We start from the raw sequence: 19,740 nt of genomic DNA, 5'->3' as shown, positions 1-19,740 counted from the left end.
GGGAGGGGGGGGCAATTTTTCCTGCCTTCCCTGCTCTGCCCCCCCCCGGGTGCTGCTGCAGTTGCTTGTGGTGGAGCTACGTGGTCCCCCGGGGCCGTGCCGAGGCTGTGACCCCCCCATGGATGTCGCTGGGTTGGAGTTTTGCTGCATGGACCTGGAGTGCCCACGAGACCACGTTCCCCCCCGCCCCCAACCTTCTCCGGGGCTCCTGCTGCCGCGGGGGGCTGTCGCCCCGGGGTGGGAAGCTCCTGGGGGGAGAGCGTTGTGGAGTTCCCACCATGGAAGTTGGAGATTGCTGAGGATAAAGCATCGCATCTGTGTGCGACCCATCCCTGCGGTGATGGGCACCACTGGAAGGCTCGCGGGGAGGAGAGTACCGTGCTGGAAAACCATCGGGGGCCGTTCTCCGGGATGATGCTCCGATACGATGGTCAACCCTGCTCCTCACTGAAGCGGATGGAAGCCCTGTGGGGCTTGGGGGGTGGAAGGAGCCCCATTGATTCCAGCAAGAGCTGAGGTTCTCTTCTTCCCGCTTTGCTGTCAGAGGGATTGACGTGGGTACGTGTGCGTGATGAGGAGGGCAGCCCAGCCCCGACGCCGGGTGGAGGGATGAGGAGGCTTTGAGCTGGAGCTGCTGGGCGAGGAGGCTTTCCATGTGGATTTGTGCCCTCAAGCGACACACCAGCGCGGTGCTGGCACCGTCCGGCAGAGCCCCGGGGGCTGGGGACCCCCTCCGTGAGCCGTGGTGCTCCCCTCGCCCCGCCGCCTCGCCCGGGCTGGTTTGCGGACCCCTCCTCACCTGGAGCTCCTGAGGATGCTTCCCCTCCTCTGCCCGGCGGATGGAGCAGCCCAGCAGAAGCCGAAAGCTCTTGAAGGACGATGATTTATGCTTTTCCTATAACAGCGCTGCAGAGGTCTAATTGCCTTCTCGATTTGGCTTCTGCCACAGCTGAGACCTCTGCGCTGCCGGCGAGAAGCCGCGCTTTGAGATAATGCATCTTCCCTTCCTCCGCCTGAAACTGCGCCTCCCGCCCTTCGGACCCGACCCCCGGCTCAGCCGCGTCCTGGGGGGGGGCATTTCCCTCGCCCCTCGCACAAACCGCAGCCCGGCAGCTGTGTGTCGCCCACCCGCCGTGGGTCGCCTCTGCCCCCCGGGGAAGCGAGAGGCTGCTGCGTCCCGCCGGGCTCGCCAGCCTGCGACAGCAGGTCACCCCCTTTCCTGCCACCCCCGAAAATAAGGGCCTTTAGGAGGTGGAACCTGCGCTTCCCCTGGAGACATGGCCAGGGCGGGGGTGGGGGTGGGGGTTGGTTTTGGGTTTTTTCCCCAAAAAGCTGCATCCTGGCTCCTGCGGGGGGTGGCAGGGGGCGCAGGGCGCACAGCGTCCCCATGGCCCCGCTGGGGCTGGGGGTCTGTACGCACAGCCGTGCGGCAGTGGTGGGCATGTGGGGGGGGTAATGGGACACGGGGGGGGCTGCAGGCGGGGGGGCACCAGCCCTGCTCCAGGGCAGGAGGAAAACTTTTTTTAAGTGCAGCTTCCATGCGCGGCAGGGTTGAGCTGTGAGTGCAGAGCTCCGGGACACCCCCCCACCACCCCCCCCCAGCGTCTGCCACACTCAGTGGGGAGAAAACCTGATCTGAGCGGGTCGTGGGGACACGTGGGGGGACTCTGCAGCTTGGGTGTCCCCCCGCCCAGCCTGTGATTCCCACTGGAAGTCAGTTGTCCAAATGCAGCTTTCACCAGCGGCTATTTGGGTGCTGCCGGAGGTGGGGGTGGGTGCAGGCAGGAGGGTCGGAAATGTGAGTGCCATCTCCTCCGAGACCCCCCTGGCCGGACCGCTGGTGTCCCCGGGCTGGGGGAGCCACGGGAGCAGTGGCTTGGGGCTCTTGGAAGTGACACCTCCGAGGGCAGACCCTTGACCGATAGCCCGTAACTCAGGTTTCAACTTCTTTCCAAGTTTGTATTTGAAATAGAAACGCAGGGGATGTGTTTTGGGGTTTTTGGGGGGTTTTGTTTATTTTTCCTTCCTCTCCCCAAAGCTGTAGCTCAGCTTTTTCCCAGCTAAAAAGGAGCAGGCGATTCCCACAGCTGGATGCGTGCGCGCCGGGGCGGATGGGGCTCACGGCTCCCCAGAGCCCCCCCGGGAGCAGCCGGGCGCCCTCCTGGCCGGGCGGTGGGTGCTGATGCCCGGCCCCGCGGCGCGGGGGGAGGGTGCGCCCGCGGTTCGGCCGTCCCCAGGGGGGGCGATGGGTGCCCAGCCACCATCGGAGGGGGGGACAGGAGCGGCAGGATGGGGCATAGGTACCGCGCGGGGCGGTTTTCTTCTCACCATCAGGTGCCTTAAAAGTTGGTCTTGAGCAAATAAGCAGAACTTTTTTCCCTTCTGAGGTGGCCTGCGAGCATCCTGGGCGCTTGAGTTTTCTTTCTCTGCTCGGCTTTAGCAGCTGGCACTGCAGCCAGAGCCGCTCTCTGTCTCCTTATTTAGTTTTTTGCTTCGTATCTACCGAAAAGCAAAACCGGCCACGTCCGCAGCGATGATGCGGATTGCCTCGAATTAAGGGTGACTCCTGGCGTGGGGGGGGTGGTGTGGTGTGTGCCATGCGGGCACTTGTCCCACCCGGCCGTGTCGCGGGCAGCTGCGGTGGGGATCGTCCCCGGGGCCGCGCAGGGGCACCCTCCGTCCCTCCTGCTAACGGGGCTTCTCCTTGCAGGCAGCCGAGCGGGGCAGCTCCCCGGGCCATCTCCTCGCCGCGCCGCCGCTCGATGCCTCGACATCCCCTTTTCCCCCCCGGTCCCTCTGCCCCCTCCCCGCCTCACTGGTGGTTTCATTGCAGCAGCAGCAGCTCCAGGCCCAGCACCTCTCCCACGCCGCCCACGGGCCCCCGGTCCAGCTGCCGCCGCATCCCTCAGGCCTCCAGCCGCCGGGCATCCCGCCGGTCACCGGCAGCAGCTCGGGGCTGCTGGCTCTCGGCGCCCTGGGGAGCCAGGCGCACCTCGCCGTCAAGGACGAGAAAAACCATCACGACCTGGACCACCGAGGTGAGAGCCGGGGGGTCGGGGCGATGCGGTCCCTGGGGGCTGCTGGCCGCTGCATCCCCTGGTGCTGGAAACACCCTGGGCCGGGCACGGCTCTGTTCCCACCACCCTCCAGGATGGTTTAGGTTGGGAGGGACCGTGAAGATCGTGGAATCCCATAGGCAGGGACACCTCCCGCTAGAATTCCTCAGGACGGCGGGCAGCAGGGGGTGGCTTGTGCTTTTTGGGATGCGGCTTTCCCTAAAGGATGCTCAAGCTCCTTAGGTCAACCTGGGCAGCCGAGGGAGGTGCTGCCGCTGTTGCAGGGTATTCCCAGCAGCAGTTTCTCGGTGATTCTCGAGCTTTCCCTGCTTTCCTGTTCCCTGGGGTCAGGATGCTCCTCCTTGAGAGCAGCTCGGGGATGGTGAGGTCTCTGAGAGGTGGCAGAGGAGGAGGGGACCTGCCTCCAGACTGCTCCTTCCTTTGCCCGTTTAGGGCAGGGAATGCACATTGACCGCTGTGGGGTTGATTTGCTTGTGTTCCCCCTGAGTTCGCAGGCAGGTTGGAGTCTTCCCAGGCTGTGATGGAGGACTTGCTGCAGATCCTGCATCCCCGGTCAGCTGTGCCATAACGGGGAAGCAGCCTTCCTCCTGCTCCTCCTCCTCCTCTCCATCACTGTCTTGAGACTTTCAGCGCTCTGGAGAGCAGCAGTGCTCACTAGCAAACTCGCTCTTTTTTTCTTCTTAATAGCAAGAAGACAATTCCTTTTAGGAGAAAAAACGATGCGTGAGTTCAGTTGCAAACCACCAGCATTGAAGACTTTTCTTGCAAATCCCTCAGCCCCTTAACGCACGGAGGTCTGAGGTCTTCCCCATAGTGCGCCCATTTTGGGGGCAGTTATCCCACACCCTCACAGAGCTGTCGGGCTCTGCCGCTGGTGGGCTGGGGGTGTTTTTCCTCCCGGTGAAGAATAACTCTTGGTAGCTATTACGCCATTACATTTATTTTTCTGTGCGGATTCAAATTACCAGGAGATCCCAGGGAAAACGGGGCTGTTTGTGTGCGAATTCATGGCTAAACCACATCCCGCTGATGTGGCTGCGGAGATGGGGGGTCGGGACCTTCTCCGAGGTTTGTGACTCCGGGTACAAGCGCCTGAGGCTGATGCCATTCCCTTTGTGTTTCAGGACGTTTCCCCTTTCCTCTGGGTGTTTTGCCAAATAAATCATACCGACAAAACGAAAGAGGCGGGAGGCAGCGGGAGCTGGCGGGGCAGGGGACGGGAATCGTACCGCAAAGCCAGAGAGAGCCCAGATAGGTTTTCTGAGTTCAGGCAGTGCAAGGAGGAGCTTCTAGGTTTATTTTACCGTTTTAAGACTTAATTCTAACTTGCTTTATTTCTCTGTCTTCTCTTTATTTTGGCTGCGACCTCCCCTCTGATATGGGCCTCTTCTAAAAGAGCGAGACTCAAGTGCAGTAAGTCCTGTTACCTCCTTCTTTTCTCAGTTGCGGGTGGCTGCGTGTTTTTGTTTTTATGTATTGTTTTTAGAAAAACAGAATTCTGGGCGTGAGCTCCGGGGATGCCTTTTGCCTAAGTCCTATTTAATTTAACAAAAAAAAAAAAAAAAAAAAAAGGCAAGTAACCCTTCTCCCCACCCCGGCCGGGATTGCTGCTGGGCTGTCGGCTGTGCCGGAGCGAGCGGAGCCGCCTCCTCCGGGCCGGTTATGAGATTGGGTTTAAATCTTTTTTTTCTTTTTTTTTTTTTTCCCCCCCCCCCGATTGCCACCCAGCTTCGGTTTCAATTGACTAAGCCCTGTGAATGAGCGCGGTCAAGTCTGCGCGGCTAAAAAATCCTTGGGCGATTAGGAAAGCTATTTTATTCCTGATCACTCTTCTATTATCTTGGGTCATCTAATCTGTCGGGATGGGTTTTGGCTATTACGCTGTGTTAAGTAGGACTTGGAAGGTCAAGCAGTTAACTAACCAGCTAAAGAACGGCGGTGGAGGGCAGCCCTCACCTCCAGCGCCGCCGCTTTGTATGCGTGTCCCCGACATCTCTCCCCGGCACCTCCGCGTTCGTAGCAGCCGTTTGGTTCTCGCTGTGCGAGAACTTGTTTGGTTCTTCGGGCGCAGTGCCTGAGCGTGGATGGAGAGGGCGGGGGATGTCTTTTTTTTGGGTGGGCAGAGGCCAGTAGGAGCTTTACGGGGGGCTGCCCTCCCGGCGGAGGCAGGGGAGGGGGGCTCAGCCCGTGGCCCCCCAACCCCTGGGGCGCACAATGCCGCCGTCGCGGGGGGAAAAGCAGGACAAAGCCCGGCTGAGCCGCGGCTTTGCGGCGATTTCCTGCCATCCCCGAGCCCACAAATGGGCCTTTTGAGAGCTGGGGGCGGATGGGAAGAAAAGTGCCATTTACGGCGCGGGGCGGGGGGGGGGGGGGGGGAGAGGGGAATTGGGCATCATTAACCTGCTCCTTTGGCGAGGAGGGGGGCCGTCAGGGATGGGAGGCTGCCCGATCTATAAAATAAAATAGGGGGGTATTCCCCGCGGAGGTTTAATGCGCACGATAATCAGAGTTAGTCATTCATATTTTCCTAGCCTTGCCTGCGCAATAAAAAAAAAAAAAAAAAAAAAAAAAATTTAGTTTCTTGGCGGCGGGCCAGCGGCGGGCTGAATGGATCGATGCCTCTAAATGCTTGACATGATTCTCTGGTAGCTGCGAGGTTTTTCAGCATGACTGCCTGAGAAGAAAGACCCCGGTGTTATCCAAAGCTGCTTATTGGGTACCGAGGAGAAACATGAACTGCTTTAGTTCTCCCTTTCAGCTGGGAAAGAAAGGCAGGCAGAGGAGCTTAGGGACGTCTCTGCTTAGCAGGGGTGGCAGGCTCCGCCGCGAGACGTGAAACGACGGTCATTTCTCCTGCTGCTCCCAGAAACTAATTGAAGGGCGTCTGCGCGGGGCTGCGCCGCAGGCGGTGCGGGGCCGGGCTCTCTCCGGCGCTCCTGAGCTGCTTTTGCACTGCCGTTTTTGCTCCCGACCCCGTCCCGGCATGCGAGGGGCTTTCCCGGGAATGTCGGCATCTCTGGGGCTTCGCCGCTTGAAGCGAGCGCGGAAAGGCTCCCCCCGGCCCCGAGCGGATCTGTGCCGCGGGGCGCCGGGCTCCGCCGCTCCCAGGGATGCGGATTTCTCCCAAATGTGGGGTTTTTTTGGGTGCCCTTTGGCTCGGCGGAGCTCAGCTGCTGATGCAGCTTGGCCAAGGTTGGGGCGAAGCGGTTCCTTTGCTCCCTTAACCGGCACCGGGGATGAGGCCCCCGGCTCTGCCGATGCCGGAGGAAGCGCCCGTGGATGGGCTTCCACGGGTACAAGAGCTGTTTCCCTGCCCAGGGCCGGGGCAAAGCTCTGGTCCCCCCGGGGCAGAGGGTGATGGTGACGGTGCTCTGGTCCCCCCGAGGCAGAGGGTGATGGTGACGGTGCTCTGGTCCCCCCGGGGCAGAGGGTGATGGTGACGGTGCTCTGGTCCCCCCGGGGCAGAGGGTGATGGTGACGGTGCTCTGGTCCCCCCGGGGCAGAGGGTGATGGTGACGGTGCTCTGGTCCCCCCGGGGCAGAGGGTGATGGTGACGGTGCTCTGGTCCCCCCGGGGCAGAGGGTGATGGTGACGGTGCTCTGGTCCCCCCGGGGCAGAGGGTGATGGTGACGGTGCTCTGGTCCCCCCGGGGCAGAGGGTGATGGTGACGGTGCTCTGGTCCCCCCGGGGCAGAGGGTGATGGTGACGGTGCTCGCCGTGGGGTCAGAGGGCAGAGACGGGGCTGGTTCAGGGGGGCGCAGCTTTTCCCCTCTCCGCGTTCACCGGTTCCCGCTGGTGGACCCCAGCGGCCGCTGTAATTGCGCGTGGCTTCTTCCCAGGCTTTGCCTTCTCAAACAGCCACCCGTTCCTCCCTTTTTTTCTGCTGCGCTTTTGCAGTCAGTAGGCTCTCGTGCCCACGCTCAGCCTTGCTGGACCGGAGCAGCCGCACGGGACTGCCCCGGCAGCAGCCCTGGGGCTCGAGGCAACGCTCGGTTCGGTGGTGGCCGCCCTCCAGCCCAGGCTGGACCCCGTCCCCCAGTCCCCAGCGTGGTGGGCCATGGGGTCTCACCCCACCGTTGGGGTTTTACGGTCTGGGGCAGGGCTGGAATTTTGGATTCGGTGTTGGCTGGAGGAGCTGTTTGCGGCACCTTCTAAGCTGCTGCTGGTGAAGTCCCGTTTCCTTCCGTTTCCAACTTAAAAAGTTTCTCCTGTTACTGCAGAATAATTCGGTTTCGCCCTCGGAAAGCCTGAGAGCCAGTGAGAAGCACCGGAGCTCCACGGACTACAGCATCGACTCCAAGAAGCGGAAAGCGGAGGAGAAGGACAGCATGAGCCGATATGTAAGCGGCAGGGACGGTCTGCGGCCGGGGGGGGGGGGCAGAGCTGCCGGGGGGACGCGGTGGCGCGAGGCAAAGCGCGTGCGGCACACGTTCGGGCAGGACTTCGGGTGGGAGAAAGCGGGGCTGGGATAGCGTTTTCCAAACCTGGTGTGGGTGACCTGTGTCCTGCCGTTGTGCTGCTGGGGACGGGCGCTCGGCTCCCCGGGGTGGGGGCTGCCCCGCCGCCCCCGGGGTTGGCAGCGCTCTGTGGGATGTAACTTACTTCGTGTTTCAGGACAGCGATGGTGACAAGAGCGATGACCTGGTGGTCGACGTCTCCAACGAGGTGAGCTGTGGGGGTGTTTCGGTGGGGTCCGCTCCTCTCCCCGCGGCACGGTGGGGCTTTGGGCTGTGGGGGTGAGCTCTTAGGGGTCCCCTGACACCGGCCCGATTCCTGCCTGGAAGAGGAGCTGGTGGGAGCCCTCCCCGCCGCCGGGGGTGCCAATGCTTTCTCCTGTCTCGCAGGACCCCGCCACCCCCCGGGTCAGCCCAGCCCACTCCCCCCCAGAGAATGGCATAGACAAAGCCCGTGGGCTGAAGAAGGGGGACGCACCGAACAGCCCGGCCTCGGTCGCCTCCTCCAGCAGCACTCCCTCCTCCAAGACTAAAGACCTGGGCCACGTACGTCCTTCGCTCTGCTGGGGGGGTGGGGGGGATCAGGCCCCGCCGGCCGTGGATGCTCGCTGGGTCTGGGGGCTCTCCAGGTGCCAGCGGTTGAACCTCCCTCACCCTTTCTGTTTCTCATCCCTTCTCCATCCAGAACGACAAATCGTCGACGCCCGGGCTCAAGTCGAACACTCCAACGCCGAGGAATGACGCTCCGACCCCGGGGACGAGCAGCACCCCGGGGCTGCGGCCGATGCCCGGCAAGCCCACCGGCATGGACCCCCTGGGTGGGTACCGGTCCCCCGGTGCCACCTCCCTGCTGCTGTCCCCAGCACGGCTTCAGCCCATGCCCTCCGCTGGGGCGCCGCAGCTTTGCAGGGGGTTTTCAGGTTTATCAGGGCCCTGACCCAGCTCAGGACGGGGGTGCCAGCAGCTGGGGTGGTCCCCGTGCCAGAGACGGGGCGAGGAGGGAGGCCGAGCCGTTGCATCTTCTCCTCTGGGGTTGAGCGGGGCTGGATGCTGGTGGGCTCCGTGCCCTGACTGTGTCCCCATCCCTCCCGCAGCCTCGGCCCTGCGGACCCCCATCTCCATCGCGGGCTCCTATGCGGCTCCCTTCGCCATGATGGGGCACCACGAGATGAACGGCTCGCTCACCAGCCCCGGCGCCTACGCGGGGCTCCACAACATCCCCCCGCAGATGAGCGCCGCTGCCGCCGCCGCCGCCGCCTACGGCCGGTCGCCAATGGTGAGCTTTGGAGCCGTACGTAGCACTTTTAGCTCCTTTTCTCGCTCCCGGTGGGGGGGTGGGTGTGGGGAGGGGTCCGGAGGGGTGCGGGGGGAGGTTTCCCTGCGTCGGCTGTGAAATTGGGGCTCCTCACTGGCTGCATTTTGAGTCTGCCACGTCAAAGGGTGCTAGGTGTGGAGACGCCTCCCCGTGGGGTGATGCTCATGGGGTTTATCCTTCTCCCCATGCGTGGGAAGTACCCACTATGCAGCCCCCTTCCCTTTACTCCTGCTAAACACTCAATTCGTGCACTTTAAGGCAAAATACAGGCAAAACAAGAAGCAAAACGCTGCCATTAATGCAGAGGTGGGGGTTCCTGCAGCCGGGGTGCTGGGCACAGTTTGGGCGCTCCTGTCCCTGGGGGCTTGGCAGCAGCACGGGGAGGGGGAGCGTGTCCCACGCTGGTCCTTGCGCACCAGAAACCTTTGGCTTATTCCCCAGCCCTTCCCCTTCCTGCCAGGGGAAAAAAAAAAAATAACCATTAGCTATTGAGCAGCAAGGGAAAAGGGGGGGCCGCCGGGTGTCCCCGCACCTTCCCGGGGCTCGCGGACGGGGACGTGTTTGCTGATGTGCCCACCTCGTGCCCGGCCTCACCCGCCTCCCTGTGTCTCTTGGCAGGTTGGTTTCGACCCGCACCCGCCCATGAGAGCCCCCGGCCTGCCCTCCAGCCTGGCGTCCATCCCCGGCGGGAAGCCGTAAGCCCCTCTCCGTCTTTTTGCGCTCTGGGTGGGGGTGAGCGTGGGTCCGGCCGAGCCCCCGGCGAGCGGCAGTGGCCTCTGGTCCCCGGCAAGGCACAGCCTGGCAGCCGGCATGCAACGCCACCCATGTCCCCTCCCCCCCGTTACACTGGGTTTGCAGCAGACCCCTGGCTCCGGGGCTGACCCCCCCCGTTCGCCCTTCCCCGGCAGAGCCTACTCCTTCCACGTGAGCGCCGACGGGCAGATGCAGCCGGTGCCCTTTCCCCACGACGCCCTGGCGGGTCCCGGCATCCCGCGGCACGCCCGGCAGATCAACACGCTGAGCCACGGGGAGGTGGTGTGCGCCGTCACCATCAGCAACCCCACCAGGCACGTCTACACGGGGGGCAAGGGCTGCGTGAAGATTTGGGATATCAGCCAGCCGGGCAGCAAGAGCCCCATCTCCCAGCTGGACTGCCTGGTAAGGGCGCTGGAGCATCCCTCGCCTCGGGGCTGGAGCATCCCTCGCCTCGGGGCTGGAGCATCCCTCGCCTCGGGGCTGGAGCATCCCTCGCCTCGGGGCTGGAGCATCCCTCGCCTCGGGGCTGGAGCATCCCTCGCCTCGGGGCTGGAGCATCCCTCGCCTCGGGGCTGGAGCATCCCTCGCCTCGGGGCTGGAGCATCCCTCGCGTGCGCGCAAGCCACGGGTTGCTCCTGGTCCCCAAGTGTGTGTCCTCCCCTGTTTCCCCCTCACCTCTAAACGCAGTGACATGTTCTCTGCCCCCCTCCTAACGCCGCTGCCCCCTCCAGAACAGGGATAACTACATCCGCTCCTGCAAACTCCTCCCCGACGGCCGCACGCTCATCGTGGGAGGGGAGGCGAGCACGCTCACCATCTGGGACCTGGCGTCCCCCACGCCCCGCATCAAGGCCGAGCTGACCTCCTCCGCCCCCGCCTGCTACGCCCTGGCCATCAGCCCCGACGCCAAAGTCTGCTTCTCCTGCTGCAGCGACGGCAACATCGCCGTCTGGGACCTGCACAACCAGACGCTCGTCAGGTGAGCCAGCCTTGGCACCCGTCCTGGGGTCGCCGCGGACTGCTCCTCCCCGTAAGCGGGGTCTTTTGGCCGTGGTTTTGGGGTCAGGACCTTGGGGGTGGTGAGAAGATCACCATCTCATGAGCTGTGAGCGAGCGCAGCAGGCTTGGCTGGGCTGGTGCTCCTCGGCCAAGGATGCTCCTGGGATTTCCAGCTGCGCTCGGGGCACCGGTTCCCTTGAAGCGACCCCGTTGCTCTTTGCTAGCGTTCGCCCGGACGATTTGCATTCATTTGTCTGTTGTTTAAAGGCAATTCCAAGGCCACACGGATGGCGCCAGCTGCATAGATATCTCGCACGATGGTACGAAGTTGTGGACGGGGGGGCTGGACAACACGGTGCGCTCCTGGGACCTGCGGGAAGGCAGGCAGCTCCAGCAGCACGACTTCACCTCCCAGGTAAGTGGGACAAGCCTCCTTGTCCTGGACACCCCGTGAAGGGGTCTGTCCCTCCAGCTCGGTGCGTGGCCGCGGGAGGGAGAATGGCCTGCACGGTGCGCTGATAGCTCTGGGCATGGCTGTCCCCAGCGGAACCCAAGAGCGTTCAAGGCAGTAAGAGCTGCGGGGCTCTCTGGCTCTTGTTTCAGCTTCTCTTTCATCGCTTTTTCATCCCCTGCAAAGACGAAAGCGGTGCGTGCTTCGGGATGCCCCGTGGGCATTCCCGGCTGGCGGCGGACGCTCCCGCAGGTGGGATGGCTGCAGGGCTCGGGCACCAGCCTCCTCCCGCAGACCCTCCCACAGCCCTTGCCTGGGGGGACAAAGTCGGGACCTCGTGTCCTCTTACCAAGCACGGCAGTCTCCGTGGGGCTGGAGCCACCCTGGTGCTCACCGGTCCCGTGCGGCTGCTCCAAACCTGCGGAAGTGCCCCTGCACACCCTGCGGTGCTGCTTCGGGGCTGGCCAGCCGTCTGCACTGGGCAACCGGAGCTGTGCGGTCGGGGTGCGGAAGGGCGATTGCGTGGCCGAGGTCTGCGCTGCGTCCCAGCTGCTGACCCCACCGCGCTGGCGCTCGGCGCGTCCCGCTGCACTACCGCTCGCCGTGGTGGAGCTGGGCCACCGAGAGCCGCGCCGTTGCGCTTCCCGGCCCGCGAGTAGCCGTGGCTTAGGGTTTATTTAGTCATGCTGCCTCCCGTGCTGAGTTTTCCTCTTCTGGAGAACGCCGGGGAGGTACTTTCTGTCCAAAGGCAGAAGTTCTGTCCCTGGAAGAGGCTGCGTTTTGGCCGGGGCTGCGCTGCGGGGGCAGACGCCATCCGCTGGTTCCCGGCTTCGTGGTGCCCACGTTCCAGCGGCTGCAGCCACCGGGTGATTTGGATGACCAGGCTGCCTCCTTCCCCGCCTGTCGGGCTCTTTCTCTTCTGAATTGCCGGCCTCGCCGCCACCGCTGCGGGCAAAGCCACCGCTGCGGGCAAAGCCACCGCTGCGGGCAAAGCCACCGCTGCGGGCAAAGCCACCGCTGCGGGCAAAGCCACCGCTGCGGGCAAAGCCACCGCTGCGGGCAAAGCCACCGCTGCGGGCAAAGCCACCGCGTTATCCAAATCGCCAACGGCATCACCTCCAGCTCAGCTCCTGCCCGGGCAATCGGCGTCTCTCCCCCATGGGGAATTCTCAGGGACGCAGAGCTGGTGGTGGGTGCAACCTCCCCCTGAGCCACCCCCCTGTCCCCCCGCAGATCTTCTCGCTGGGGTACTGCCCGACGGGCGAGTGGCTCGCGGTGGGCATGGAGAGCAGCAACGTGGAAGTGCTGCACCACACGAAACCCGACAAGTACCAGCTGCACCTCCATGAGAGCTGCGTCCTCTCCCTCAAGTTCGCCTACTGCGGTAAGCGGCTCCGGCCCCCAGCTCGGCTCCCCTGGTGACCCTGGGGATCACAGAATCACCGAATGGTTTGGGTTGGAAGGGCCCTTGAAGACCATCCAGTGCTGCCCCCTCCCCCCAGCCCAGGCTGCTCCCAGCCCCGTCCAACCCGGCCTTGAACCCCTCCAGGGATGGGGCAGCCACAGCTCCTCGGGGCACCCTGCGCCAGGGGCTCACCGCCCGCACGGGGACACATTTCTCCCTCACATCTCATCTCAATCTGCCCTCTTCCAGTCTGAAGCCGTTCCCCCTCATCCCATCACTCCGTGCCCTTGGAAAAAGTCCCTCCCCGGCTCTGCTGGAGCCCCTTTAGGCACTGGAAGGGGCTCTGAGGTCTCCGCGGAGCCTTCTCTTCTCCAGGCTGAACCCCCCATGTTGTTCAGGGACAATGTGGGGACCGCACGATGTGTGGTACGGGGTGGGGGGGGGGGCTGAGGGTTATCCCCGTAAACGGTGCCGCTGCTGTACCCAGCCCCGGTCACAAATTGCTGTGTGACATCGCGGGAGGTGAACCAGCGCCTGCCCCGGTTGCATTGGGACGAGCGCTGGGACGTGGGCCATTGGGAGAGGGGCTGAGGCCGCCGTCTCTGGAAAATCTCCAGATTTTCCAATTTCTCCCCAACCTTCCAATTTCTCCCCAACCTTCCAATTTCTCCCCAACCTTCCAATTTCTCCCCAACCTTCCAATTTCTCCCCAACCTTCCAATTTCTCCCCAACCTTCCAATTTCTCCCCAACCTTCCAATTTCTCCCCAACCTTCCAATTTCTCCCCAACCTTCCAATTTCTCCCCAACCTTCCAATTTCTCCCCAACCTTCCAATTTCTCCCCAACCTTCCAATTTCTCCCCAACCTTCCAATTTCTCCCCAACCTTCCAATTTCTCCCCAACCTTCCAATTTCTCCCCAACCTTCCAATTTCTCCCCAACCTTCCAATTTCTCCCCAACCTTCCAATTTCTCCCCAACCTTCCAATTTCTCCCCAACCTTCCAATTTCTCCCCAACCTTCCAATTTCTCCCCAACCTTCCAATTTCCGAGGGTAAACGGCAGCCCCCGGGGGCAGGGGGAGGCCGGCTGCGGGGTCAGGCCGGTGGCTTTGGTGCTGAGGCCGTGTTTCCTGGGCACAGGTAAATGGTTTGTGAGTACTGGAAAAGACAACCTGCTCAACGCCTGGAGGACGCCCTACGGAGCGAGCATCTTCCAGGTAGGGGGCTGTTCCTGGGGGTGGGCAGCGCCTGGACCGCCCCCCACACCTCCCGGCATCATCCTGGGGGGCTGCCAGCCCTGGGGAAGGGGGGGATGGGGGGGGCACCTCCTTTTGGGGTGGCCGGGATCACTTCCCAGCCCTGTGGGATGCGGCGATGCGACCCCGCGGGGAAACGCGGCTGCGACAGCTTCGTCGCGGGAACCAAAGTGATGGTTTTTCTCCCCCCCACCCCCCCCTTTTCCTTTTTCCAGTCCAAGGAATCCTCATCTGTCTTAAGTTGTGACATTTCAGCGGATGACAAGTACATCGTCACGGGCTCTGGTGACAAGAAAGCCACAGTCTACGAGGTCATCTACTAAGGGTGGATTTTATAGCAGGGCTGGCAGCTCCCAGCCCCGGCGGCGGCAGGACTGGGGCGGCCGGCGGGGAGCGGCGGGGGGGGCTCGGGGGGGCCGCCGCAGGGTGGCCCCCGGGGCTCGGCCGCGGACTGGCCCGCTCCGGCGAGGCTCTGCCGCGAGGGCCCGGCGTACAATACACACGGATTTATTTGGAGGTCTGCAAATATGGCACACATCGAAGCCCTAAACGGATTTTTGTTTGGTTTTAGGGTTTTGGGGTTTATTTTGATTTTTTTTTTTTTTTTTTTTTTTTGGTTTTCTGGTTCTTTCCATCTGCGCTTTGGTGGCACTATAAAGGACTTATTTTTTATTGTGACTTTTTTTTTTTTTTTTTGTGCATCCTGCATAAGACTTGTGAAAAATGTAAATAATGGACTAGTAAATAGCATTGGAAGGGTGGGGGACCCCTCCCGGTACACTAGTTGTGTATTTTTCGTCTGCTGTAATTGTATTCCACTGATGGTTTTGGTGGTGGCAATCTTTTTTTCTTTTTTCTTTTTTTTTTTGTTTTGTTTTGTTTTGTTTTTCCTTGCCCCCCCCCTCCCCCCTTTGGAGCGTCCGTTGGGACGTGACTTTGCCGTGCAGCGCGTACCCAGGCTGAGCGAGAGATGTCCACTGGTGAAAGTTGTTCCTACTGTCGTTCCCGTGCGTTGTTCGGTGTGTTAGTGATGGTGGGACGCTGCTGGGACCGCGGGGGACTCGGTCGGATCCTCAGCTACTGATGGGACATCAGCAACACAATCACCTTTTTTTTTTTTTTTTTTTTTTCTTATATATATATGGATTTTTTTTTTTTTTTGTGCTCGTATGTTTGAAGAAAAGGGGAAGCCCACGCTGCGGGATCGTCTGCGCAAGCCCTTCTTGGTCTTCGGACAGAAGCAATGAGGAGTGATTTCAAAGAAAGCATAGTAAATTCAGCTCAGGGAGCCACGAAAGATAATAGCAACTTATGTGTTTTGTATTCAAATGAAAGTAAAGAATTAGAATTGATAACCTTTAAAATACAGGTTTTTTAAAAGCAAAGTTTACTAACAAGTAGGGTTTGTGTGTGGTGGGGGGGAAGGGGGCTGGCTTTGGTAGGGTCCTGTGGGCTTTGTGGTCTTGTGTCTTCTGGTGTATAGGTTCCGATGAAGCAAACCCCCTCCCTGCACAGGCCTGCGTTTCAGCATTTTGTACTAAAGGGTTTAAAAAAAAAAAAAAAAAAATCACACAAAAAAAAAAAACAAAAAAAAAGGCAAAAAAAAAAAAAAGCAAACCATAACGAGAAATAAAAGTATTTGTGTAGCAGAAGCGCTCGCCCTGTATTGTAGCATATGGAAGAGAATTTTTATACTACATTTTTACGGATTATTTTTTAATTTTTGATTTTAATCTGGTCCAAAAAAAAATAAATAAATAATAATGCGTAGGGTTCAGGTGCGAACTGCCTGGTTTGCATACCCGGATGAAGCGGAGGCGATTGGTACCTGACTGTTCTGGGGCACGCGGTTGGCATCGCGTCCCTCCGGCACGGGGAGAGAGGAGATGGGGTTGGAAGAGGATGTCATGGGAAATGTTTTTTTTTTTTTTTTCCCTTGTCAAAATAAGAGGGGTTTGAGATTTATTTTATTTTTTTTGCCCCTTTTCTGTTTGAAAGAAAACCAAGGGGCAGTGGTGGCCGCCCTGGGCTGCTCCTTAGTGCTGGCGGTGTACTGCCTCGGCCGGGGAGGAGATGGGATCGATCTCCTGCGCTAATTACCCACGGAAGGAAAAAGCAAGCTCTTTACAACTGCGTTTAGGGAAAGTGGTTCTGAGGGTGGTTCGGCTGGGAAAAATGACTCTGAAAATGCCCCCGGTGCCGACGGACCCCCGCTGGCACCTGCCGAGGGGTTCAGGAACGCCCCGCGTGTCTTTTGGGGTTTTGTGTTTGGTCCCTGGAGGGGGGGGCGGCTCTGCCTGTCCCCCTGTGCCCCCAGCCCCGGGTGCAGCATCCGACCCCGGGGGTGCTTGGAGCATCCTCCCTCTTCCCATTGATGGGGGGTTTTGGAAAGGGCCAGGGGGGCTTTGAATTGCCCCCGTGGCAAACTTGCCCGGTGGGAAGGCCACCGCCGGCTGCCGTCCTGCGCGGGCGATGGTTTGCAAGTCAGTGCTTCGTTTTCCTCCAAAAAAAAGCATTTTAAAAAATTAAAAAAAATAAAGGAACTGCATGTACCGGAGCTGGCAGAGGGTTACTGAGTCAGACTTCTCAACTTTACACCAAAGTATGTAGCAGAATATGTACAGCTGTTAATAACTACAACTGGTTTTTGTAAAAAAGGGAGAAAAAAAAAAAGGCACAAAAAAAAAAAAAAAAGGAAAAAAAAGAATAAATGTAATGAAGCCCAAATGAAAGCAAAGTGTCTATAAACCATTTGATCTCTGAGAACCTGCACTGAGTTGTTAATAAACGCAAGCGAAGCAAGCGAGGGGCCGTTGTTCCTGCGCGGCGGGGCCGGGGGGCACAGCACACCCCTCTCCCGGGGACCCCCTACCCACGGGGGTGACGGCGAAGGGCGGCCGGAGGAGGACCGGAGCGCGGGACAGAAGGCAGCGTCCGGCTGCAGCCCCCCCTCCCGCGGCTTCTCCCCCCTCCCGCCGTGCTGGTGGCCGTGCTTCGGGATGTGGAAAAAGGGGGGCCCTGGAGGGGGGGATGGGGGACGCCCCGCGGGCACCGGGGCAGGGTGCCACCCCCCGGGGGTGCCCGTGGCTGCCGGCGGGATGCTCGCCGGGGCTCGGGGACCTCCCAGACCGCGGGCCGGGGGCACCTGCGTTCCCGCGCTCTCGGCCGCCCGCTGCCCCCGAGGGAGACAAAGCACTTTCCTCGAACTGGGACGGATGTGCCGCCCTACGGGGGCTGCCCCGTGATGTATTGAACATGACAGAGCCTGCTGCGAGGGAGAAATAAAAAGCAGGAGCAGCACTCTTTAACTGCTTGGGTTTCCGATAATGTACAGCGGTAAATGGTTATGAGTGCATTTAAATCTGGTTTTAAGCGGGATGGAATGAGGGCCATACACGGGGGACCATTAAAAGATAAAAATTGCAAGAAATCCTTTGTTGGAAGATTTCGGAGAGGCCGGCACTGGGGATGGAGGGGGGGGGGGGGGGGTCAGCAGGGCACGGCTCCCCCCCGGCGCTGCCCCTTCGGGTACCCGATGCGCTGCAGCTCCCGCTTTCGACAGTTCCCGGCAAACTGTTCCCCTTTGCCGTTAATTTGGTTTGACTACAACCTTTCCGAAAGCGCTGACGGAGGAGGTGTTAAAGCCCTGCGCGGTCCCCCCGATTCCCGCTTACGCTATCAGCCAGGCGCCGGGCGCCCGTACTTTAGAATTAAAGTATTCCGAGCCCCCACACGCTAAGGTTTTTTTATTATTATATATTCATAAGGGCTTTTTTTTTTAACATGCTTTTAGCTGGGCCACGGCCGATGCTGCTGTGACGCACCGGGGCGTGAAGGCGGACACCTCACCATCGGCCGGTACATGGGGTGGGCGTTGCAGGGGGACACCGGAGTCGCCCGTCCCGGGGCTGCGCGGTGCCGCAGGTGGGGCCATGGCCCGGCACACCCGGCCGGCGGCGCCTTTTGGGTTGCGCTACCTACTTCTCATTAGCGATGAGCCCCCAACAGAGGGGAGACATGGAGCTGGTGGAGTGGGGCCAGAGGAGGCCCTGGAGATGCTGGGAGGGCTGGAGCCCCTCTGCTGGGAGGACAGGCTGGGAGAGGTGGGGGGGTCAGCCTGGAGAAGAGAAGGCTCCGGGGAGACCTCAGAGCCCCTTCCAGTGCCTAAAGGGGCTCCAGGAGAGCCGGGGGGGGACTTTTTCCAAGGGCACGGAGTGATGGGATGAGGGGGAACGGCTTCAGACTGGAAGAGGGCAGATTGAGATGAGATGTGAGGGAGAAATGTGTCCCCGTGCGGGCGGTGAGCCCCTGGCGCAGGGTGCCCCGAGGAGCTGTGGCTGCCCCATCCCTGGAGGGGTTCAAGGCCGGGTTGGACGGGGCTGGGAGCAGCCTGGGCTGGGGGGAGGGGGCCCTGCCCGGGGCAGGGGTGGCACTGGGTGGTCTTCAAGGTCCCTTCCAACCCAAACCATTCTGTGATTCCATGATTTCCTTCCGTGAGCATCGCACTCCTGCGAGGAAGGGCGGCTGCAGGGGGGTGCGAGATATTTGATCCCAGCAGCTGCTGAGCATCAAAATTGAGTCTTTTGGGTGCACCTCGTAGCTGTTACCCCATTGGGTGCACCCTACAGCCCTTACCCCTTTTGGGTGCACCCCAACATTGCTCCCGGCCGGTTTCCCGCAGCAGTGCCATTCCCGGAGCCTTTGCAGGGGAGGACAGAGGTTGCAGCGGGGCGGTGCGACGGTTGGGTGCCGGTCGGGTGCCGGTCACCGCTCCGGCAGCCGCCTGGGGCTGGGCACCGCTCCCCCTTCCCAGCCCGGCTCTCCGGAGCAGCAGTCGGTCCAAATTGCATTTTGAGTAACTCCTAATTATCAAATGACAGTGTGTAGGTCCCGGCGCTGAGGCGGAGGCGGTGGCGCTGCCGTGAAATAGCGACCTGAACCGGCCGAGGTGCGCGGCGGCTGCTCCGGCTGAGGCTGTGATGGTCACCATGTGACGAGGGCTTTGGCAGAGCTGCGCCGGGGCTCCCACACAGCCGGTGGGGTGCACGTGTGTCCCCCGCCCCGAGCAGGCGCAGGACAGGGATGGTGACCCCCCGGGAACGCCGGTCCTGAGGAGCCAAGCAGCTTTGCCCACACTGTGCCTCTGGTCCCTCAACAGCAGCACCGGGCAATGCTGCAGGCGTAGCAGAGCCGTGCCGTGCCATGCCCTGCCGTGCTGTGCCACGCTGTTCTGTGCCATGCCACGTCATTCTGTGCCATGCCATGCCATGCCATGCTGTCCTGTGTCATGCCATGCTATGCCATGCCATGCTGTGCTGTGCCATGCCGCGCCACTCTGTACCACGCCATGCTGTGCTGTGCCATGCTGTGCTGTGCCGTGCCGTGCTGTGCCATGTCATGCTGTGCTGTGCCGTGCCATGCTGTGCCATGCCATACCATGCCATGCTGTGCTGTGCCGTGCTGTGCTGTGCCATGCCATCCTGTGCCATGCTGTGTTGTGCCATGCCATGCCGTTCTGTGCCATGCCATGCCATGCTGTGCCATTCTGTGCCATGCCATGCTATGCCAGATCTTGCCGTTCCATTCTGTGCCATGCCATGCCATGCCATGCCGTGCCATGCCATGCCATGCTGTTCTGTGCCATGCCATGCTGTTCTGTGCCATGCCATGCCATGCCATGCCGTTCTGTGCCATGCCATGCTGTTCTGTGCCATGCCATGCCGTGCCGTGCCATGCCATGCCATTCCCTGCCATGCCATGCTGCACCATGTCATGCTCTTCCATGCCATGCCGTTCTGTGCCACGCCATGCCGTGCCATGCCCATGCCAGGATGGAAGCAGACTGCTCCCCAGGCAGGCGGCCGTGCAGTTTGCACTGCGGGGAGCGGGGATAACGGGGTGCCCCCCTTCCCCTTTGCTTTCCCGGGCTCCGTGCCCGGTTCGGCAGGGTGGCTCACCCTTGGGGGTGCAAGGAGCAGCACCCACGGCGGCGGCTGGGCCGGGCACGGTGCCGGGGAGGGCCCAGA

The 19,740-nt window shown here is 61.2% G+C and overlaps 1 protein-coding gene across 2 annotated transcripts in view; it reads left to right on the top strand.

Annotated features, from left to right (window-relative positions):
* The window catches only part of TLE3 (TLE family member 3, transcriptional corepressor), a 28,084-nt gene extending 13,971 nt beyond the window's left edge, over positions 1-14,113 (top strand). For both annotated transcript variants that reach the window (XM_082488771.1, XM_082488772.1), the window contains exons 7-20: positions 2,834-3,038; positions 4,474-4,490; positions 7,298-7,417; positions 7,692-7,742; positions 7,922-8,077; positions 8,217-8,349; positions 8,626-8,822; positions 9,465-9,541; positions 9,755-10,004; positions 10,334-10,581; positions 10,869-11,016; positions 12,286-12,436; positions 13,599-13,675; positions 13,930-14,113. In XM_082488771.1, the coding sequence (XP_082344897.1) occupies positions 2,834-3,038; positions 4,474-4,490; positions 7,298-7,417; positions 7,692-7,742; positions 7,922-8,077; positions 8,217-8,349; positions 8,626-8,822; positions 9,465-9,541; positions 9,755-10,004; positions 10,334-10,581; positions 10,869-11,016; positions 12,286-12,436; positions 13,599-13,675; positions 13,930-14,037 (1,938 nt within the window). In that variant the 3' untranslated portion in view covers positions 14,038-14,113. The remainder of the gene's footprint in view (positions 1-2,833; positions 3,039-4,473; positions 4,491-7,297; positions 7,418-7,691; positions 7,743-7,921; positions 8,078-8,216; positions 8,350-8,625; positions 8,823-9,464; positions 9,542-9,754; positions 10,005-10,333; positions 10,582-10,868; positions 11,017-12,285; positions 12,437-13,598; positions 13,676-13,929) is intronic.
* Positions 14,114-19,740: the final 5,627 nt, after the last annotated feature.

The sequence above is a fragment of the Vanellus vanellus genome (assembly GCF_965231255.1).
Source record: "Vanellus vanellus genome assembly, chromosome: 11".
In the NCBI taxonomy this organism is placed as follows: domain Eukaryota; kingdom Metazoa; phylum Chordata; class Aves; order Charadriiformes; family Charadriidae; genus Vanellus; species Vanellus vanellus.
The sequence above is the reverse complement of the archived record's forward strand: the minus strand, read 5'-3'. Positions and strand labels throughout refer to the sequence as shown.